At 50.5% G+C, this 23,772-nt stretch overlaps 1 protein-coding gene across 5 annotated transcripts in view; it reads right to left on the bottom strand.

Annotated features, from left to right (window-relative positions):
• The window catches only part of PBX1 (PBX homeobox 1), a 326,552-nt gene that overhangs the window by 57,474 nt on the left and 245,306 nt on the right, over positions 1-23,772 (bottom strand). For 3 of the 5 annotated variants that reach the window (XM_045298311.1, XM_004706765.2, XM_045298314.1), the window contains 2 exons: positions 13,031-13,275; positions 4,081-4,271 (listed from right to left, as the gene is read on the bottom strand). In XM_045298311.1, coding sequence (XP_045154246.1) covers positions 4,081-4,271; positions 13,031-13,275 — 436 coding nt within the window. Of the gene's footprint in view, positions 1-4,080; positions 4,272-13,030; positions 13,280-20,319; positions 20,402-23,772 lie in introns of those variants that run through there. The other 2 variants (XM_045298312.1, XM_045298313.1) reach the window with 2 other exon arrangements.

Here is a 23,772-nt window from a genome sequence, read left to right as displayed (position 1 = left end):
GTTCTCAACCTGTGGGTCGCGACCCCTTTAGGGGTTGAATGACCCTTTCACAGGGGTCGTCTGATTCATAACAGTAGAAAAAGTACAGTTATGAAGTAGCAACGAAAATAATTTTATGGTTGGAGGGTCACCACAACATGAACTGCATTAAAGGGTCACAGCATTAGGAAGGTTGAGAACCACGAATCTAGTTCCTCTGGTTTAATTAGAAGAATGTCTGTTTTGCCTACTCTTGAAGAAAAAACTCTGGTGGTGCAATGGTTAAAGCACTCAGCTACCAACCCAAAGATTAGTGGTTTGAACCCACTAGCCACCCCATGGGGAAGAAACAGGTCTAGCAGTCAGCTTCTATAGCTATTTCCTGAATTGGAAACCCTCGGAGGCACCTGTCTCTTTCCTGTAGGGTTGCCAGGGTCAGCACCAACCCAGGAGCAGGGGACTTTTTGTTTTTAAGATGGGCTCTTAAAAGAGAGGGGCCCCCATTGTAGACACACACACATTTTTTTATTTTTCACTTTTGTTAATCCAGTAGTAAATAGAAGATCTGACAGACAAGAAACGCTCAGTTGGGTAAACCCATCGGAATACAGCGCCAATCTGACAAGACCTAAAATCCCAAGATGCCCTTTCCTCTTGCTTCCATCTCCAGCTTTGCTAATCCATCGAATGCAGCCCCCCCCCAACCCCTCTCAGAGGCACCGGGGCTAATCATCTGCTCTTCATGCTGTCACTGAAAATGATCACAAGGAAACTCAGTTAAAATTAACTCCTTGAGAGTCATTGAGAATATGAACTATCACTTACTCCCTCTCAACCGGTTATAGTGCTGGTAAAAAAAAACCAAAAAAACAACTTACAAAGTTTTATAGCACAACCCTTGCTTCAGAGCAAAAGCCCAACCTAAAACCATTGGCATCTAGCCCATTCTAACCTAAGGAGTGACCCAATCTATGTAAACCTATATGGGAGGAAAGAGCCTTTCTCCAGGGAGAAAGATGTTTAAAGTGCTGACTTTGACCCATAGCACCAGCTGGGATCCTTTGGTTCCCAATCAGAAGGTGATCAGTATTGAATGGACGTGAATTAATGGGACTTTTTCCGGACAACTTTTCTGACACAGTTAAGTCAAAGAGAGAGAGAGAGAGTGGGACAAAGCTGGCCCAGGCGCTCAGAGGCAGTGGGCAAGTAGAATTTTCAATGGCCTGCAAGGTTCAATGGCCAGTAGACATGTTCGTACGTCCTCCAAGCACCTGTAGCTACATCCGTCTCATGAGTAGGCAATTGATCAGTAAAGGGCGGTTGGATTAAAGCCTTAAATTCAAAAGCTTCTCTCACGGGGCTCCAGGAAGCATGACAAGAGGCCTAAGAGGCAAGGCAGTCTCTCCACAAGGAGCACCTCACCCTCCACCCACAAGGAAGTGAATTCTGCCAGTGGCTCCAGTGAGCTTGGAAGGTGACCCGGAACTTCAGCCAACCCCTTGATTTCAGCCTTGTAAGACTGCTTGCCACTTCAGTCTCTCAGCCTTGCAAGAGCAGAGCTAGCCGGCAAAGCCTAGACTTAGGGTGTGCAGAAACTCTCTTATTTTAAATGGCTAAATTTGTGGTAATCTATTATGAGTCAACAAACAATTCTATGTACCTATTACATTACCAAAACGAATTCTAGTATTGAAAATTAGAGTCCCTCTTATCCTCTATTTGGAATCCCTAAATTTTTGGAGAAGCCATGCTCATCCGATGCACAGTTTTAGAGGCAAATGTGAATGTACTGACAAAGGCGTGTTTAGCTAACTCTCCCAGTTATAGCTAGTGACTGGAGACAATGATAGAAAGCCCACACATCAGGTGGTCTGGGAAACACTGATTTGTAAGCGGGGAAAGCCGCTTGCTCAGCTGTAGGCTGGCACTTGGGGTGATAGCCTTTCACAGCAACTGAATGTTCCCCAAACTGAAATGATAAAAAGAGTAACAATAGTTGCTTTTACTTTGAACCCTGGCTGAGAGGCAGAAAAGAGACCTCGTCTTAAAGTGACTGTCCTTCTGATGCCAAAGAGAATCATCCAGGCAGAGGCTGGTGGTGGTGGTGGGGGAGGAAATGTGGACAAAGCAGGGCTTGGTGTGGGTCTTTTAGACTCTGACCTTCAACTAGGCTGAGCAGAATTACCACAAAAAAGAAATTTGACTGGACAATGATTCTGTGCCTCCCTTCCTCCTTTGATTTCTTTCTTTGAAAAGAAGGCTGCCTGGGCCTAGCTTTTCTTTTTCTCTCTCTTTTTTTTTTTTTTTTTTTTCAGGATCTGCCAACATAAATACCAACTCCAGCATTTTAACGAGGGGAGTTGCCACGGGGTGTAAGAAACACATGCTGAGTGGTGGCGGCTGCAGCCCAGGGAGGACCCAGCCAGAGGCCACCAGTCACTTGGGCTTGGCATCCTGGGAGGAAGTCTGCATGGCAGCATCCAGGCTGGCAGCAGCCCATGGGGCTGGCAGCAGCCCGTGGGACGAAGGGAAGGCACGCAGGGGGGAACCTCTCTCTCCCCTGGGTCCACCACCACTCTACTTGGGAAACCCATTGCCTTCCAAGGGATTCTGACTCAAAGTGGGCAGAGTGGTCTTCATGTACTTTGGAAGTATGGTAGGGAATACTCGTGGCCCACAGACACATTCTGCTAGCTGACACTGTCATGCCATGTCTCACATGGCCTCGAGTGCATGAAGGGAAAGGGTGTTTAGGAGAAGGGGCTCAGGAGTTCTGAAGACGTTCATGCTCTCTGAAGTCTACATATGTGGAGAGAGAGGCACGTGTGGGTAAAACTGCTAACTACCACCCACAGGATCGCAGAAGTGGAAAAGCAGGAAAAAAGGCAAGCAGAAGAATGAATCTGTCTGATTGAAAACAGGCCAAGCCATCGATCAGAACCTGGTGCATTGACCCCTGATAGAGCTCCCGTTCTGATTATAAAAATCATGCATTGGGAATTATTTTCAGGAGCTGAAATAATGATTTGGGGCACCTGCATTTATAAGACAAGAGCTAATTTAAGATGAATTGCGGATCACAAAAAACAGCCAGGCTCTCAAAATGCATTTACAAGAGCAACCATCACCACATTCTTCTAGAGTTGAGAGAAGATATGGTTGTCTCCGTGTGCCTGCCTGGAAAACAGAAGCAAAATGAATCAAAGGGATGTGTACAAATCCATGGAGCTAAAACGTCCGATAGCCAAGAACTGATGCCCTCCTGCCTATCCTCAGACGTCCTTCCTCTTTGTCCAAAAGGACTTACCCACATTTCTTCACTGAAGGCTTTGAACTCACAACTAGAGTCATGAGCAGGTAACACTGGGTCCATATCAGTCAATCTATCAGCCCCCTCATATGCGTCTCCTTCATCTTTGCATGCTTAAAACTTGACCTAGAGTCTGGCCCATGGTAATCTATTTATAAATGTGGGTCCAATTGAATTGAGAACACTTGTTATCTATACATCATGGAAAAGATTCCACCCAGCCAACAAACTGAACTGTCTGAGCTGAAGCAAGTGCCCCTGTGGTGCGCAATGAAGACAGCTCCGGGCCCATAATGACACAGTGCACCTCTAAATAGGGTAGTGTAATGGGTGAATGCATTGGGCTGCTATCCACCAGGTCAGTGGTTCAAGCCCACCAGCTGTTCTCCAGGAGATGTACAGCTTCAGAAAGCCCCTGGGTCCACTCTAGCCCGTCCTCTGACGTGGCTATGAGTCAGAATGGACTTGATGGGCATGAGTTTGGTTTATTGCTTGGGACTGTTTCCATCCTACCACTTCTGTCACGGTAGCTACGTTGTCCCTGTTCACACTCAGCGTGAGAGGCAATGGCAACAAGGAGCAGCCCCTCACGCGCCTGGCATGCTCTGACACCAGTGGGCCAGCCAGTCAGTCCTGCAGCCTCCTTTACCTCACCTACGCACTTTCCACAGGCTTCCATGGGACTCCACCTGTCACAAGATGGCACTGAACGCTTCTATGGAGGGTCAGCCCAAGGATGCCAGGCTTGGTGAGTGGGTCCACCCAGAAGAAGACAGTCCCTCGTGACTCACCGCGCATCCAGGAACCGGGAACGCAGGATCATGACCGCCTCACACGTGCTCTGCTTGAGCTGCATCTGGATGGAGCTGAACTTGCGGTGGATGATACTGACCATCCGCTCGATCTCCTTCGGGGAGATGGGCCTGGTCCGGCTCTGCTCTCGCAGGAGATTCATCACGTGGGTGGTGAACTCGTTGCACGCCTGAAAGGGCAGGACAACAAACACCGCGATATGTTTGGTGTATGCGCCTCTGCACACACCAGGTCTGGGAAGTGAGACTGTGCACATGTGCACACACACCTCCCACAAATGAAAGCATGATGCGTTGAAATTTTGAAAACTTAGAGAGACAGAATCAATGGTTGCCTGGAGATCTTTTTTAGTCCCTATGGATTAGCCTGATGTAGGTTTTGTTTTTAAGGGAAAATAGATTGCTTAATCATGTTTTCTTCCCAATCCTCTCGTTTCCATGATTTTACTGAAGGGAAGGCAAGAACATGAATCTAGTAAAAATTTCATTTCACCCTCTTATCCCGAGAGTGTAAAGGTTCCCAGCTTAGTTGTCAACAGATTAGAAGCTCACATCTGCCCAGAGGCACCTTGGAAGAAAGACCTGGAGATCTATTTCTGTAAAAGCAGCCACAGGAAAGACCTTGGGGCACAGCTGTACTGTGACATCATGGAGTTGTCATCAGTAGGAACTGACTTAATAGCAACTGGTCTTGGGCACCACCCTTTGCTTCAACGTTCACAGTCAAAGATTGGGACCCAGCATGACCTTTCTGCCTTGCCCACTAAATTGCTGTAGCAGAACTTCCAAATATTCAGCTCGGGCATACTGCAGATACGCGACAAAAACATTCTAGCAGAATCATGAAATTAGAAGCCTTGGTAACTCCTCTGAGAGCCTGCTCATGAATCTATTTCTACTCTAGCTTAATATAAGGACTTCTAATGCCAGCCTCCTGAAAACCCACTCACTGCCTTTTATACCACACCAAGGAAATCTGCCACCACAATACAGAGGGACTTCAGGGCTGGTGGAAACCACGCCAAACATTCAGGAGCTCTCCCTGCACAAGTGAAAGGTCTAAGGTGATAAAAACAGCATCGGTGATGGGACTGAAGTGAGAGATCATTTACCCCACCTTCTGATGTTCACACTCGGCGGCCAACTATGGCCCGAGAGATGCAGGGCTGTTCCCAAAGGCACCAACGGGAAACGAGAAGCCCCCGAGCCAGCATCTGGACTCATCCTATTCCGAGCAGGGGCTTCCTTTCCCTTCCCTTGATGGAATCAAGTCCCAATCCATCCCCCTTTCCCCTGTAATTTTACTTAATATTTCTCGTTTCCTTGGCTGGGCAGTCAATAAAGTATCTCTTCACAGATTAATTCACAGCAATGTCATAAAACTATATTAGATTTGCAACGAAAGATGGCATGATGATGCTTTGAGACGTGGAGAACCAAGGACTCTATGAATCCCAGCTTAATATTAACAGCAGAAACACACTCATTATTGGTAACGCTGCATCGCTATTGCTTTTACAGATTTCTCAATAACACAGGACCACTAACAGTAATACATATCTGCTAGTTATTTCTCTTAAGAGATCCTTTAGGGTTGCTTGATTAAAGGTGTGCGGGCTGGATTTCTTCTGGAGCTGCCCCCGTGAGCAGTGGGCGAATGGACCCCTGCATTGCTCAGTACTCCCTTTAGTCACCTGATGCTGGTTGTCATCTGGTGACAACATGAACGAAATGCCACCTAGTTTTACTCCGTCCTGGTGATAAGTTATAGCTGGGGTCCATAGGGACTTACTCCATTGCTTGGTTTTCAGAACATCACCAGGCCTTTCCTCCTAAACTGTCGGAGTCTAGATGCTGCCATGGAACCTGTTCAGTGTCATGGCAGTAGGAAAGCCTCCCATGACAGAGGGGGGGCGGGGGGGGGGGCTGGGGTAGGGAGATGGGCTGCTCTTGAGGTGCACTGGCCAGGAATTGATTGAGGGTCTTCCATATAAAAGGCAAGAATTCTCCCACTCAATTACCAATGCTACGTTCAAGTATACTTTTACACATGTCTAATCTTTGAGCAGGGGACCCACCCCCCCCCATGGGAAAATGGTTAAGGACTCATCCACCAACCTCAAGGTTGACAATTGACACCCACTCCTGCCTCCAAGGGAGAAGCCCTGTTGATCTGCTCCCATAAAGGTTAGTCTGAAACCCCTGCCCGACGGGGCAGTTCGACTCTGTCCCCTGGGGTTGCCCAGAGCCAGAATCCGGTTCACAGCACCTGACAGCAACCACAATCCTTCTGCAAAGGTCAAACGGAACCCCACTCCCGTGAAGACCCAGTGAGGCATGTTCAGGAAGCCGCAAGGGCTGGCTAGGAGCAGAGATTGCCTGATTCAGATCCGGCCTCCAGGACTTGCGCTTGCTTTGCCGTGGGCCCTTCGGCAAGCTCCTCCCCAGCTCCGGGCTTGCCAGTGAGATGAGAGGGTCGTAGTTGGGTCTGAGCGCAGGGCAATCGGTGTGCCTGGCTGCAAAGTCACTATACCCTGGTTATCTTTTGATCATGCAGCTGCTGAATCCCAGGTGCAGTCACAACTGTGTGAGCTCCTCTAGGCCCCAGTCTCCCTCCAGGTAAATCAACGGTGATCATAAATATGGGCCTTCTACCCGGCAGGTAAGTGCTGAAGATAAATGGGAACGGGTCCATATAGCATTTTGCTCTCCTTGGAGAAAAGCACCAGAGAAGCACAAATGATGTGCTACAAGCATGTTCCCTTTCCAACTCCAGCCCCTCACTCTACACCAAAGAGGGGCTGCGGGGTGGGGGGGCTCTGGCAGCAAGTTGGCTGGGCTTCTGTGAGGCCGCAGGGTGGAGTGTGGAGTGCGAGGCTCAGAGCCCGCATCCCAGCCCTCTTTCTGGCGAAGAACAGCACCCCGCTGAGCTGCAGCCTCCCCCCCCTCTGGGGGACTCAAAGGGAGGAGGGGCTGGATGTGAGGAGATATTGTCAAGTGCACCCGCTCTCAGCTGGGAAGCCACAGTTCTTGGCTAATAATAATGTGCTTCATTACGGTGAATAAAAATACTCACAATATCTGATGTTTATTCAGGGCATTTTATCCCGGGGCCCTTTCTGCTCTGCCATAAACAGACAGCGGAGTCGGTTCACCCACTGCTGAGGTGGAGCCAGGCAGCTGCTCGACAGCTGCTCAGGAATATACAACAGAGGGCAGAGACGAGTTCCAAGTCCAAGTCCAGTCCACTGCAGGTGGACAGGAGATGCGCATCCAGACTGTCCCAATACCTGCACTACCCTCGCCACCGCCCCCTCAGTCCCTGGGCCGGGCAGCGGCACCGGCCACCCTGTCCGGCCAGGAGATCCCCATGGGCCAGTCACAGGAGCACGTGGGGTTACAACTGTGCGATTCACTCGACCCCTCACAGCCGGGCGATTCCGTGGCTGGGGAAGGGTCTTTGGCAAACGGTCAGAAAGAGTCACTTTTCATGGAGCTAATCCCCAAGCTAGGAAGCCCTGGTGGCATGGTGGTGGCATGTTGGGCAGCTCACGGCAAGGTCAGCGGTTCAAAACTGCCAGCCACTCGCAGGAGAACGACTAGGCTTTCTACTCCCATAAAGAGTCATCGTCTTGGGCACCCACAGGGCAGTTCCCCCCTCTCCCCTAGGGTGGCTATGAGCCAGCGTCCACTCAGTGGCAGGGAGTTGAATCCCGAAGCTGCGCCCACAGGGCGGAGGAATTCCTGGCGGGGGTCACTCCAGGGATTCGGCAAGGGGGCTCCTGGGAATTTTCGATGGTGGAGAATGTCTCTCAGAAACTGCTGGTTAAGGTCTTGCTTGGACGTGCTACACTCCTCAACAGCGCATCTTCTTTCTTCAATGCCTTCACATTGGGCTGGGCTGCTCCCCTCCTGCACAACAGGCCGCTCGAGATGAGAGGCCATCCTGAGCTGAGAAGTCAGCGAGCCCAGTCCGTGCAGCCCTGGGGTTTCAGCCGCACGCGGTCCTGACAGCGTTATTTACCGCAGCCTAAGGAAGAACCCTGCAAAGCTACAACTGCATCACTGTTTTTAATAGCGCCTGGAATAAAATGTAGGTTTCTGACATCATGGTTTGATTTAATAGAATATGCCAGCTCTTAAATACCTTGCCGACCAACATGATCTGCTGAAAAAGTGTTTTACCAACGCCATTTAATGAATAGAACAATTCCCCTCCTTTCTTTCTAATGAAAGTCTCTAGAAGGGTTCTTTAGTTAATAACCTCGGGGTGAAACAATGGCTGATTCAGGTAGTTTTTGTTGTTGCTTTTTTAAGAGGGGCCAGGGTGTGGAGGGCTAGGATAACTAATTACTACAAAGCCACTTTATGGTTATCTGCTACCACCCTCCCCAATACAAACCCAAACCCATGGGAATCAGCCCTGAAAGAGCGGATCTCTTAATTTCATCTAAGCACCACAGAAATAGAGTGACATTTTTTAACTTTACTGAGCTTTCCTATTTTCCTATTTCCTAAAAACATTCCCATGAGGAATTGTTACCAAAAAAATGAAGAAGATATATCTCTTAGGCATACTAGTTTGAAGGTTAATGGCATAATTTCCCTACAATCTGCTATTTACTATAATTAACATATAACTAATATTCATAAATTATTAAGCACCCACACTAGATTAGATTACATTCAGTTCTTACCCTGCAATGGTTATACAGGTACATACACATACATATATATATGTTTAAAAATAATAAATACCGATTACATTTGCACTTATAGACTTTGCTCTGTACCTGATAAAGTCACCACCCCTCACCCCCCCCAACCCCCGCCCCCGGTGAATTGGTAATTTTCAACAGCTTTATTCCTTAGAGCCCTAGTGGTGCCGTGGTTATGGCTTGGGCTGCATTCCTCAAGGTCATCCGTTCAAAAACACCAGTCATGCATGGGGCTTTCTACTCCAGTAACGAGTTACAGTCTCAGAAACCCACAGGGGCCGTTTTACCCTGTCTACAGGGTTGCTGTGCGTCCGCATCACCTTAAGGGTGGTGAGTTTCTTGGCTAGTCACGAGACATTTCAGGAGATTACCTTTATCAGTAGCCATTCCACGGTATCAGTGATCTGAGTATTGCTGTCAAGTTTCTACTCGTTTTGTGCAAGGAGAGAAAAATGACAAGGGGGCTCAATCAAGGAGGGCGCTACTTTATCAGCAGATCATGAACACAATCAGTTCTTCTGGAAGCTAAGCAGACAGCCAGGTTTCAGCACCTTCCTGCTCCCACCCATTCCAAGTACAGGTCCAGTAGAGAGACTCACACGTGGCTCTTCCTCTGCCTATGGAGTTGGTCATGAGCTAGCCTAGAAGCCGGGTCTCAGGAGGTTTTTGGCCAGAGGTTAGGAGAAGGCGAACGAAATAGGAAGAAGCTAAGAGCATCACCAGGAGGCTCCCACCTCTCAGACTCCAAATGCCAGCATGGCAGCCCAGGGTGGGGAACAGCCATGGGTTAGTCACCAGTGAGCTCAGCATGGCCTGGGCTGCAGGGAAATGTCTACCTTCCCCACACTTACTTCCCAGGAAGGTGGCGGGCTTCTCGCCACACACTTGCTTTTAGACAGAGGTCCCCCGGAACAGTCTCTACACTGTAACTGATAGATGAATTCCATCACGGTGTGCCTTCATGTTTAACAGCAATTTTCTCTTCCGTCTAGGAGGGGATTTTGTGAAAATCCATTTCAAAGGTAGATGGAGTGCAAGAATAGAACTTTCTTCATTTAAAATTTAAAAATGTCTATTTCTAGTTTAAAACTTAAACCTTCTATTAAGTTTGCATTTGCCTTCTACCTGGGCAGCCATGAGGAGATGGCTCGGGGTCTCCTACCTCTTGTGTTCCCTGCTGCACCCTTTGTAGAGGGCAAAGAAGAGAGAATAGAACCCAGGAACCTAACAATAGGCAGTGAAAGACGGTTAACGCTAGAACTTAGGACCGTGGTGAAGGCAAACACACGAGGGCTTCAAAAGGTCTGAGGGAAAATGGGATTCAAAGATTGAAGGGCTTTCTCTTGAACCTTTTGAAGCCCTTTGTGTTTGTGAGCAAACTGAAAGGCGAAGAAAATGGCCTCCTAATAAAATAGCGAGCCCTGGAGACAGAGTGGTTACACCTTGGGCTGCAATCCTCAGGGTTCGAAGTTCAAAACCACCAGCCAGTCGTTCTTTGGGAGAAAGAGTCTTAGAAACTAAGTCTACAGTCTTAGAAACTCACAGAGTCAGCTCTACCCTGTCCTATAGTCGAGATGAGTCAGCACCTACCAGATGGTAGTGAGTTTGGGCTTTTTTTGTTTGCTTGCTTGTTTAATAAAATAACATTGCTCAAATTCCATAAGGAAATGGTATTCACACATATCTATTTGGGGGTGTGCTGCAGGCAGCAGCACGAGCAGAGAGGAGCGCCATCCTCATACTAATACTTACATTGATACTTTCCTATTTGTTGTTCACTGGGTTGGCCCAAACTCAAGCCGGACCTATGGACAACCAGAGGCGATGGTGTCGTACGGTGTTCATTAACTAATCTTTTTTGGGGAAAGTGGATTGTGTGACGTCAGAGGCTCACACAGGCTCTCACTGGCACATGGGTCATGACTCTGGTGCGCTGGTTGGGAAACAAAGTTGGGCCCCCCACTTAGAAGGCGAGGACGCTGCCACATCGATATACGGCTTTATAACACACAAGACCAACCTTATCCTGGCCTTTATTTGATTTTTATGACCCGGATTTCGTTGAGCCCTGGTTGCGCAGTGGGTTAGGCACGGGGCTGCTAGCCCCAGAGTTAGCAGTATAAACCCACGAGCTACTGTGCTGGAGGAGATGAGGTGGTCTAATTCCATCAAGATCGTAGCCTAGGGAGCCTAGGGAGCTGCTGCGGGTCAGAACCAAGGCAACAGTGGGCTCAGTTCAATATGGGCTCTAGGACCCATGTCTGCCACTCTTTGTCACACGCCACCCATTCTCAGAGCAGGCTCTGCAGACAGGCAGGTCACGCAGTCTGCGGACTGCTGGGCAGGAAGTTCAAGTCTGTCTTCCTGCCAGGGGGTTTGCACACAACACATTACGTAGAAAGGAGAACGCATATGGTTCTCAATTGAACAGAGTCTGCGGCTTAAAGCTCAAGTCTTAGCACCCTTTTTCCTGGATTGCTGAAATATCAGCAATCCTCTTAAATAAAAACAAATAAGAACCAGAGGAAACCTATTTCGCCTCTGGGTCAATTAGTGACCCCTCAAATGACCTACCTATCCCTCTGACAAGACCCTGTACATACTGTACACCCAGGGCAGATGGGTCAGGAGTTCAAGGCACTGTTGGACTACTTCTTATATTGACCATCAATGTTTCTTTCTGTCTTTTTTAAAAAAAAATCATTTTATTGGGGCCTCGTACAACTCTTATCACAATCCATACATACATCCATTGTATGTCAAGCGCATTTGTACATTTGTTGCCCTCAAAACATTTGCTTTCTACTTAAGCCCTTGGTACCAGCTCCTCATTTTTTCCACTCCCTCCCCCTCCTCCTTCCCTCATGAACCCTGGATAATTTATACATTATTATTATTTTGTCATATCTTACACTGTCTGATGTCACCCTTCACCCACTTCCCTGTTGTCCATCCCCCAGGGAGGAGGTTATATGTAGATACTTATAATCGGTTCCCCGTTTCTACCCCACCCTCCCTCCACCCTTTGGTATCACCACGCTCACCACGGGTCCTGAAGGGATCATCTGTCCTGGATTCCCTGTGTTTCCAGTTTCTATCTGTACCAGTGTACATCCTCTGGTCTAGCTGGATTTTTAAGGTAGAATTGGGATCATGATAGTGAAGGGAGGAAGCATTTAATAACTAGAGGTATGTTTCATCATTGCTACACTGCACCCTGACTGGCTTGTCTCCTCCCTGAGATTCTTCTGTAAGGGGATGTCCCATTACCTACAGATGGGCTTTGGGTCTCCAATCTGCACTCCCCCTCATTCACAATGATATGATTTTTTTGTTCTTGGATGCCTGATACCTGATTCCTTCGACATCTCGCGGTCACACAGGCTGATGTGCTTCTTCCATGTGGGCTTTGTTGCTTCTGAGCTAGATGGCCACTTGTTTACCTTCAAGCCTTTAAGACCTCAGACACTATATCTTTTGATAGCCAGGCTCCATCAACTTGCTTCACCATATTTGCTTATGCACACATTTGTCTTCAGCGATCGTGTCAGGAAGGTGTGCATCATGGAATGCCAATTTAATAGAACAAAGTGTTCTTGTATTGTGAAAGTATTTAAGTGGAGGCCCAATGTCCATCTGCTGCCTTAATACTAAACCTATAAATATATGCATGTAGATCTATTTCCCCATCATCATATATAAATATATTAACATATGTACATGCCTGTATTTAGACCTGTATGAATGCACTTTGCATCCTATTTCTTTCCTCTAGTTTCTTTTACTTTCCTCTTGTCCCATGACCATGCTCAGTTTTGATTTGGGTTTCAGTAATTTCTCTCGGCTAGGTTGCCCTTGAACAATCCCTACCAGGCCTCTCACACCTCCTTGCCACTGATTTTGGATCACTTGTCGTTCCCTTGTCCATTTGCAACTTCACAAATATTGTCAAAGCTTTTATCACCAGTTGGGGTTGATGTGATGGCAACTGGTTGGTTGGTTGGTTTCATCAGTAAGCCCAGTCTCCGAGGTCAGAACCTATGGGTCCCAAGTTCTGAGAGGCTCTGTGGCTGGGAGGAAACAATAGGCACAGTGATGCTAACTAACATCTAGGGAAGGTTGGCTCCCCTTGACCTCCAGACAAGTTCCTGAGCAGTCCGTTCCCCCCACCCTGGTGTCCCTGGCGTAGAGACAACGTGAGCTGTGGTTACCTGCTCATACTTCTCCAGCTCCGTGTGGTAGATTTGTCTGATCTGTGAGAGTTTGGCTCTGTAGTCAGAATGCTCCACGGAGTTGTCTGAACCGGCCCCTCCAGAGGCTGCCGCCGCCGCTGCTGCCGCCGCTGACCCTCCACCCTTCTCGGGACCCGCGACCCCTTCTGCTAACAGCATGTTGTCCAGGCGCATCAGCTGGGGATCTGTCGGCTCCTCTTCCTGGGCTCCCCGGATACTCAAAACTGTAGAAAATAGACAGAGAAAGGAGGGTTTTAATGGTAAACATAGGGAGCAAAAGAATAACCCAAAACAAGAGTGCTACTTGGCTAAACAAGTGTCCAATGCACTTGCGATATGGCCTTTGAGAAATGGAGCGGTTTGAAAGGGTGAGAATTTTTTGTCTATTTTTTTGTTGCTAAATCAGTTTATTGGGAGCTCTTACAGATACAAATATAACATTTCATAGTGCAATCACCTCAAGCAGTATTGTACAATTCCTACAATTGGTTACAAGACATTTCCTTTCTTCTTGAAATCCTGGATATCTGTCCCCTTTATTCCCTCCCTCCCCCTCAAGCCTCAAGCCCCCTCCAGAACCCCCCACTCCCACCCCAGGAACGTTAATTTTCAGATTTCTAAGCGTCTGTGCCTTAGATGGTCATTGGGTTTCTTTATAGGGTTTGATCGGCCTAAACTTCCAGTTCCCAATTAACCTAAGTCAGGTAGATCCAGTTAATCTGGTGTCAAATCTCAAAGCCTTTCTCCTGGACCAGGAGACAGTGGAGGGGTGGTGGCGAGCAGATCCAACAGGCAGGCAAACTGGCCCTGCAGCAGGGGGATCACTCTTCAAGCATCGATATTAGTGGCATGAGTTCTAGGGCTCTGTCCTATTGGGAATGCGGCAGGGTCTCTTTCACCAGGGGCCTTTTTTGGGGTGGGCGGAGGAGAAGCCCCTTTTAGTCGCACACGGTGGCCATTTATAATGAAAGAAAATAAAAGAAATCAAACTCACTGTCACCAAGTGGACGCCAACTCATAGGGAGCCCAAAGGACGACCTAGACTACCCTTGTGGGTTACCCAGACCATAACTCTGACAGGAGCAGAAAGTCCCATCTTTCTCATGCAGAGTGGCTGGTGGTTTTGAACCGCTGACCTAGTTAGCAGCCCAATGTGTAACCCATTATGCCACCAGGGCTGCCTGTGGCCATGTACAGTGGAGATAATATGGACGGGCCGGGACTGCGTGACTGAGAAGACCGGGTGAAGGTTCTCTTTACTCTCATCCCATAATTTACCCGGCCCCCCGGCCCCTGCTTGCAGTTTCATTGCCAGCGCTTAGGTCTTTGTGGAGACGGAGCATGAAAAGAATGATCTATTAAAACGATTTTCAGAGAAGATGCAAACATTGTTGCTTGTTTGTGGGTCGGCCGAGAGGCAAAGGTGCATTTGAAGGCAGGGGAGAAGGCACCAGGCAGTGTGCGCCGTGGCGGGAAGGGGCTGGCCCAGGGTAGTGAGAGGAGCCACAGCTGCCTTACAGCTCTGGGGCCGCCGCCTGCCGCTCCAGTTGTCTCCCAGCCCGACAGGGCAGCTCCGCCCAGCCGTGACAGCGACGGTGGCTGTGAGTCCAACAAGAGGGCACATCTTCACCTCCCGGGCAGTCCATCGTGTGTAAAAGGCCAGTATCCCTGCTGGCTGTGCCCACCTGCTCCTGCCGCTCAGAGGCGTGACAAGAACCCACTTTGAAAGTTGTCCAGGGAGAAGCCCAGATCCTGTTCTGAAAGGAAAGCTCTGGCGGTGTTTTCAGGAAACAGGAGACAGCCCTGAGGCGTGTGGCAGGGAACACACACACACACACACACACACACACACACACACACACACGGCTCGCTCCTGGGTGAAGTGGGAGGGGTGAGCCTGAAGGAAGGGAGGCTGCAGGGAGCCAGGCTGCCCACTTCCACACGTGAGCCCCAGCATGCCTGGCTCTTCCCGACAGCAAGGGGAACCCTGCACCCTGATGACAGGGCGGGGCTCAGGGATCCTTGGTGGAGGGTGCTTTGTGACCCAGAAGACAGGCCACTGCCCTTTGTCCGACTCTGAACGAGGAGGATTGAGGCACTTCATTTGAATTTATTTACTCACAGCTCCCAAGTCCTCTGAGGAAAGTACAAAGGTTTCCTTAGGACAGTCAGAGAGTGTTCTTGTGCCAGATGCGAGCAGTGAGGTGAACGGCTAGGAGCCACCAAGGTGGCATGATGCATGAGGGCCCAGCAGTCCCATGGGAAGACTTGGAGAACCACTCCCTTAGGGATCACAACGAAGGGAACCTTCTAGCACAGTGTGACTGTCACCAGGGGTCAACAGGAGCGGACATCAACTAGACAGCACGTGACCCCAGCAAACCCGCATTCCCAGTCACCCACCACCAATGCTGCAGAAGGCATCTGACTCTCCAAGGGGTGGCCTGGGTCCCCACCTGGGCCACCTCCCCCATCCTGAGGATCCCTCGTGGTAAATGCATTTCTCTGCAGGGTTCCTGCGCGGTTCCCTTTATTTAATGAATTAGATTGCTTTCCCCACAAGGACTGTTTCTGGGTCATTTAAAAAGGAAAAAGAGGAAAACAGACATCACTCGTGAACTCTTCTTCACAAAGGAACTTAATCATTTCACTTTCGTGTGGGCATGTAAGAAACTGCGCTGGGGCACCGTTCGCCCCATGGATCGGCCACGGTGGCCGACAGGACAGTTCTGTGAGGTGGGGGGGCCTGTCACATGTGAGCTGACTTGGGTGGGCCCTCTGGTTTACTCCCCAATCCGTCCCGCGGGCGGGCAGGCCCAGTGCTGGCAGGCTCTGCATCATTTTTGATCTCAACACTGGTAGTCGTGTCAAAGAGAAAGAACGGTGTTGGCCTCAGTCAGCACGTGTGAGCTGAGCCCCCCTCCACGCAGTTAGCTCCCTCTGGCAGGGTTGGGATTGTTAGAGAGATGCAAGGCAGGCGGAGAGCGAGGCTTTCGCACACCTCGTGTCTGGTTGGCGCTCCTGCGGAGAGGAGGCCTGCACCATTCCCATACTCATCTCTCCCTGGGAATGCCTTCTCTTCCCTGCACACGCTAAGCTACGTCTTATCCACACCCAGGCTCCACTTCACAAAATCATCCCTGTGAAGCACAGCTATCCATACACGCTCCAACCACCTACCCAAGGAAGGTCTTGGTTTGGGATCTAGGGAGCTTGGAATCGAGTAACAAGGGAGTTGCTGAGGGTTCTGTGGGACACTGGTGGGAGCCTTCTGTCAGATGGGGTGCTCAGAGGGCGCTCTGCAGGGCCACCCTGCTTTCACCTGACCTTGTCGCGGAAGCCCTGGGGGCACTGTGGGACGAGCCCTGAGGTGCTAGCCTTAAGTCCGGCGGTTCAGGGCCGTCTGCTGCTCTTCCAGAGAAAGCTGAGGCCGTGTGCCCCAGTGAAGAGTCCGTCTCTGCAGCCCTCCAGGGCGGTGCTACTCAGACCCACGGCACTGCCAGGAGCGGAGTCAGAACGGACTGGGCAGCCACGGGTCTCAGGGGTCAGCATCAACTCGATGGCAGCTAACCACAAGAAAACCCCTTCATCTAAGCCATTGGTTTCTAAATGGGTCCAGCCAACGAGTGGCGGGAGAGACACACACGTCGCTTGGTTTGTTTGCACCCCAAGAAATGCCCCAGCTGGAGATGCGAGGGAAAGAATGAAACATTTCAGAACGACAAGAAAACACCTCCTCTTCCAATGCCAGTCTTTCGATTGTACTCAAATCATTCTGAAAACAGAAAATAAGTCAGAGATGTGTGAGGGCCAAAAGGAGAGGAAACATAGACAGAAGAAAAGAAGGACAGCTCTCCTCTTCCATTAATCTACATGGAATTGTCCGGCTGCGTGGACTTCCGAACGGGCAAATAAGGAAAACTGTGCGGGCGCCTCCTCTGCCCGGAGCGTGGCAATTCCTCCTGTGCCACTAGAAACATGGGGGTTGGGGTGGACGGATACTGAAACTCTTCAGCTAGCCTGTTACAGAAACAAACAAACAAACCCCCGGCAACATTAAATAAATAAATGAAAGGGTGATATGTGTAAGCAGAACTGATACCACCTATTTGTTGCTAGAAGCCAGCACTGTGGTGAGTCGAGACAAAATGATTATTTAAAAGCGCCTTTTTATCTCTGCGGCACCATGCAAGACTCAAATGACCCTTTCTCCAGGACACCAGAGATGTTAACACTCATCCTCCAAGATCCAATTTCAACCAGCGGGGGCTGTTACCTAATCCAGCAACCATCACATATGATCAGCTTCCTGCTCCCCTGACGGCAGGAGCCTGCGCAGCCCCTCCCCAGACCTACAGCTTTCCCAGAAACTGCTTTTAAAGGGCCAAGTTCACGCCGATGTCAGTGAGTGTAGGCTTTTAATACGGCTAGGTCTGTGGACTTCCAAGACCATGTTGTATATAGACACACAGACACACACAAATGCAGTGAGTTCAAGGAAGCCTCAGGGGGTACGTGTTGCAGGGTTTAAAGCTCTGGGAGGCTGAGAAGTGAGCAATTCGAACCCACGAGTCACCCTGAGCAGAGAGACGTGGCAGTGTGCGTCCCTAAAGCTTTCAGCTGGGAAATCCTAAGGGACAGTCCTCGGGGCTGGGCTGCTCTAGCTGGGATTAACTAGAGCAGCAGTTCTCAACCTGTGGGTCGTGACCCCTTTGGGGGTCAAACGACCCTTTCACAGGGGTCCCCCAATTCATAACAGTAGCAAAGTTACAGTTATGAAGTAGCAACGAAAATAATTTGATGGTTGGGGGTCATAACAACATGAGGAACTGTACTCAAGGGTCGCAGCACTAGGAAGGTGGAGAACCACTGAACTAGAGGGACTGGTTGGGTTTGCAGGGAATTCACAATGTGCAAAGAGGGCTCTGACATCTTGGTCTCTGACCTGTTTGGTACCCATTTTCAAAGGAGATCCCTTCTCACAGACCCACCCACCTCAGACAGGAGACCAGTCTAGCACACCAGTGACGTACAGAGAAACTGCTGCAAGTCCTTTCAAAAGCATCTCAAGTCACCTTGTTGCCAACACCTGTCCTGGTGTTAATTCTTCGGTAAAACTCCCAAGATAGCAGGGCTGGGTCAGCACTGTTAGAGCTGGCCTCACCACAGGTCACCTGCTCCGTAGTGGTTCACGTATTTATTTACTCTCCACAGGAGGAGAAAAACCAACCAACCCCCAGGGCGGGCAGAAGACCCTTGGCCAGAGGGCTGCGTGTAGGTTGTTTTGTCCTTGTCTGAGCAATGGACCCGGCGCAGCTCCAGTGAAGGCCACAAGAGGGCACTCTGCCTTCACGCAGGACGGGCTCCTGCTTCCCAGTACCTCCAGGTGAACCCAGATGGCAAATACCCTCTTTGGAGACAAACTTCTACAGGTGGGGCAAATAGAGGGCAAAGGAGGTGAGAGATCCTCAGAGGGTTATCTCACCTGTGGGCAGCAGTGTAGGGGCCAAGGACGGGGTGAGACAGGAGAGAGACAAGAGCCTCCCTTCCCAGGTGGCTACCCACACTCAGGCTGCAGACTGTATTTGGTTGGACGGCTGAAGACCGAACCTTTCTGCAGGGTGCCCTACTATCCACTAGCCATCCCAGGACCCCCCACCCTCCTTCCCTGTCACCTCGCAGTCAGCCAGAACTCTGAAGAAAGCAGGGGGCAGAAGTTGGCTGACCTTGAATGTTCACCACTGCAGTGAAGAGCCTGAGCATATCCGAGTCACACGGTTCCCTGTTTCTCGGGTGCGTGCACACGCTGACATCACACTGCCAATCGGCAGAAAACCAGAGTACCTTTCCACAAGTCGAAGCAAGCCAGGTAAAGCCCAGACTTAAAGCGAGGTCTAACACGTCCCAGCCCCCTCTCCTCCACCCAGGGGCTGGAGGTCTACTTTCAAGACGCAGCAGCTCTTGAAAGAGCCCACAGCCCGCAGCTCTGCCCAGACTTACGGGGTCCATGCCACAGCACCTGGGTGTCTTTGTCTTGTTGTGAACCCTTAGCTACAGGTTCAAACCCCCAAGGGAGCAAAGACCTAGTGGTCTGTCCTATACAGGCAACAGCCTAGGAAGCCCTGCGGGCAGTTCTACCCTGTCCCAGGGGGTCCCTACAAATGAGGATTGGCCCCACATCACCTCACCGCAGCACCACAACGATTCTGGAAAGACACCGAGGAGCCCGACTCTTGGTGATCTCTAACCTGTACGCACACACGGTGTCTTTTGCTGCCTCACGCATGCCGATCCTCTGGCCTCTGGGGTAGGAGAACAAACGGATCTGAGGCGGGAAAAGGCATTCTTCCGTCTAGGTTCCTCGGGTCATGTAATTCTCTCCAGTGTCCTCTTGTTACCGCCTTCACTCCCAGCCAGGGAAATCCGAATCTCCCCACAGTCCTAACCCCATTGCCACATCCCAGCTCACAATCCTGCTCCGTGAAAACCACCCTGATGGGAACAGCTGACAGTGCACCCCCGTGCCTCTCAGCCACTGCTGGGTGCGTGGACTGGCTCGGGCACTGCGGGGTCATCGAAAGAGGCCCCAGGTCACCCCTGCCACCCCAGGGCAAGACTCAGCTCCCGAAAGACAGTGACAACATGGCTGGCCTCCATCTGGGTCTCTCTCCCATGACCTCGCAGCGTGAGATGCAGGGTGCGGTGAGCGCATCACCTGGCTCCCGTCTTCTGTATCTCAGCAGCCAGTGGAATCCCTGTGCCCGGTCTCCCTCCTCCCTCCTTCCCTCCCCGTTACGGAGCCAAGGTGCTACTGGGCAGAAAGTCTTTCTGTCTGCATTCTCACTCACATTCGATTAAAAAATAAAAAGGTCAAATCTGGCCTTCTAATCTACCGATTCTAAATGATCGAAACTATGCTGGCACTCCATCACAGGTTCCTGGGCCACAGCCTGGGGTGCCCTTATGACACACACTGTCAGTGACTACGGCTTGGGTGTTGGGGTGAGCCTGGTGAGGGACTGGTGACCATGGAAGGAGCATTGTTAGGGTGACCGTGGGTCTGGCCCAAACACCATCACCCCAAATGGGGTCCCTGAGGGAAGGACGCTCAGGTAAACATTGCTGCCGAGCCCCTACAATGTGCCACCCCAGCCTAAGTCACGCAGCCAGGAGGCTTACACAGCCTGAATCCCCCCTGCCCATCTTCCCAACTGTGCTGGCCTGTGGTGCCCACGTGACATCGGCAGACTAGGAGGTCAGCAACGTACAAGCCACTTGGAACAAAGCCCGCTCTCCTCCTCCCTCGGTTTTCTGCATCCTCATCAGCAGAATCACATCCACGGACCAGAAACTTCTCAGTTCAACTTGAAGAATCCCGCGCCTAATTTGACCCTTTGAAACTGAAGGGAGGAAGGGAAGCTACATCGATCATTTGTGGCGAGAAGCTTGGAGACGTATTCTGATGTTCACCACCCGATTCTTCAGCCCCTCACATCGCTGGGCAAGATTCCCTGGTTGTTTATAAAGAATCTCCCCACCAAACAAATAGAGGTGATTAGCAATTAGATGTCTGGATTTGACAAACCGGCCTTCCTGACAGCAGCCAACAGGAGCTTTGATGAGCATCAGCCAGCCAGCTAACACGCTGAGCCAAGGCCTGCCAGTCTCACATAGAGACCTCCGACTCTCTTGGTCGGATAGGAAGCTCCTAATCCACGAATCTGAAAAGTTTGAAAAAGAATCCTTAGATTCTCGGTGCCATTTCTCAATCCTTTAGAAACTCAGGGACAGGAAGATGGGACCCGTGAGGCTCAGGTGTCTCTGCCAGAGAGATGATGTCTCTGAGCCCTTTCAATGGTTTGGTCAGTTGCTGTCAGGTGCTATTAATCGGTTCCGGCTCAGAGCACCCGCGTGCAGAATAGACCGAAATACTGTCCGATTCTGTGCCTTCCCCACCATCTTTGCTATGTTGGATGGCACTGTTGAAGCCCCTGGGTCAGTCTGTCCCAGGGAGGGGCCTTCTCTTTCCTGTTGACCCGTCTACTGGACCCAGCGAGCGAGCATGGTGTCCTTCTCCAGAGAATGGTCACTCCTGATAACACGTCCAAAGAATGTGGGGGGAAAAAGTCTCAGCGCTCCATCCTTGCTCCCAAGGAGTATCCTGGGGACACTCCTTCCGAGAGATGCTTGGTTTTTCTGGCCATTCACAGGACATTCCATATTCTTTGCCGGCGATATCGATCCCCTTCTCAGCCTAGCTCTCCCGTGCATGAGGGAACCGAGTTATCACGGAGTAGGTCAGGCACCTCTTAATCTTCAAAGTGACAGTTTTGCTTTTAAACCCTTGAAAGGGTTTTCAACTTATTTCCCCAATGTAATATGCCATTTGATTTCTTGAGGACTGCTGCCAAAGGCATTGATGATGGAGCCAAATACAATGAAATCCTTGACAACCTCAATGCCCCCGCCCCCCCCCCCCATTATCATGATGTTGCTCACTGGCACAGCGGGAGAGTGTGCCTTCTTGATGTTGAGTTAGGATCCATATTGAAGGCTATCGTTCTTAATTTTCAAAGGTCAGGTCCTTAGAGGCCTCTTCCCCTTCAGCAAGCATGGCTGTGTCCGCCGCAGACGGCAGGTGGCTGATAAGTCTTCCTCCAACCCTCACGTCAGGTTCTTGTTGAGAAATTTTCACGATCCACAGTCCAGTGCCTTAAGTAGACAGGTCAATTGACAGCCATGTGAGCGGCCTCCCACACCATCAGTCAATCAACAGGCAGACTCAGAAATTACTTGCGTATTTCATCACACAGAAAGGTATTGAGGATCTTCTAAGAGGCAGCCACTGTGCTGTGTTTCAAAGCCAAACGTCACCCTTCTAGGAGCAGATGGATCCACTCGCTTATTCATTTGGTTAAGAGTTACCACATGCGGGGCTGGGGATGAGCTCTTGGGCACAGAGCAAGAACGAACACCTGGGACACTCCTGAGACGGGTTCCTTGTCTTACTTGGTTTGGGTTTTCTGTAGAGAAGCATAGTTGTTCTTGCCATTCCTTGTTCGAAACATGGCTCCTGCAATTCTGGTCACAAGACATGTATCATTTATAAGGGGGCGGGTGAGCGAGCATGGGTCCCATTCACATGCGCTCCTGCCTGGCACAGTGAGTCTCCTGGGCCAGCTGGCAGAGAGCAGCCCATGTGCCAGGCAATAGGCTCCAGTCTTTCTGGATGGGTGTCGGCTGCCAGGGCGAGGGGCTTTGGTCCTTAACAGCTCCAGCTTGAACTGCTGTGCGGGGAACCCCTCCTGTCCAGATGGGTGATGCAAAACCTGATAGGAGTGGGACTTCACGTTGGCTCTGGTCTCCGGTTGCCCTCCTCTGAGCTAGGGCAGAGGGGACAAGCTATCAGTGAGGACAGTCCAGGGGAGGAGGCACGCTAGACCACTCGGCAACCCATGATGCAAGAAATGTTTCCCATACAGAAAAACGTGGTGCTTCTGGTTGATGGCTTACTAGGTGGTCCCTGCAACAAGAGAAAATGATCTATAGTCCCTTGTCGCCTGATGAAAATGAGCGCCATAGCTCGGGGTCTCAATTAGGGGAGTTTCCAGAGCTCTTAGCACAATACCTGGCGTGAATTATTGCCAGGTGCCACTGAGTCCGTTCTGATGGACAGTGCCCCATGCAAGCAGAACGACCCGTGCCAGCCCTGCATCCTGCTCAGTCACCGCTGCGTGTGTGCGTGAGCCCATCTTTGCAGCGACTGCGCCAAATCCATCTCATCAAGAGTCTTCCTGTGTCTCCGATGCTCTACCTTCCCAATCATGGCACCCTCGGCCCTCCAGGTGACAGGCCCCAAGTAAGTGAGGTGAAGTCCCAGGCCCTGGCTTCTAAAGACCATTCTGGCTGTCTGTCTTCCCACTCAGACTTGTCCGTTCTTCTGTCGGTCTTCAGCAAGACGTACCATGCGATACGTTCCTCTCCCTCTTCTAAGGAGCCCCGATAACACGGCTGGGTAAGCGTTTTGCTGCTAACCACAAGACGAGCAGTTCAAAGTACTAACAACTTGGGGTGGGGGGGTGGGGGGTGGGGTGAAAGGAGGCAATCTGCTCCTGTAGAGATTGACAGCCTTTGGGAAGCCTGTGGCTGTGCGTCAGAATCAAGTTGACGGCAGTGGGTGGGATCGTACTCTAACTCTGCAGAGGGGCATAAGCCTGAGTAGGGGGTTCCCTTCGGGGGACTCCACAGCCTGGCAGGAGGACAAAGCAGCGGCACAGGCATTGGGGTGTCAGAGCAAGGGCCGGCACCGAGGTGCCTGTTCTGTGCCTCCTAGCCCCCTGACGCTCAGGGTGCTACTCACAACGCTGCCCACTCCAGAGCCCCCGGGAGGGCTTGAGAAGGCTGTTTTTTAACAGACACGTCTAGCAGTGTGGGGTAACTAGTGGATTTCCTTGGTGCCTGCATCTGAACCCACCGTCAATCCGCCGATCCATTGATCAAGATCCCTTTGGGAAGAATCACAAAACGGGATCAGCTGAGTGCAAAGAGTCTGTTTTCCACAGGGGAAGATGGAGCAACCCGAAAGGACGCCATCAAAGACAGACACACACACACACAACCCGAAAGGATGCATAGCACGTCAAAGAGTAAGACACACACACACACACACAACCTGAAAGGACGCATGGCACGTCAAAGAGTAAGACACACACACACACATA

This window comes from Echinops telfairi, unplaced genomic scaffold (genome assembly GCF_000313985.2).
Source record: "Echinops telfairi isolate 266 unplaced genomic scaffold, ASM31398v2 ScPeMD7_7424;HRSCAF=8462, whole genome shotgun sequence".
NCBI classification, from domain to species: domain Eukaryota; kingdom Metazoa; phylum Chordata; class Mammalia; order Afrosoricida; family Tenrecidae; genus Echinops; species Echinops telfairi.
Note: the sequence above shows the minus strand (reverse complement) of the source record. Positions and strands in the feature narration are given on the sequence as shown.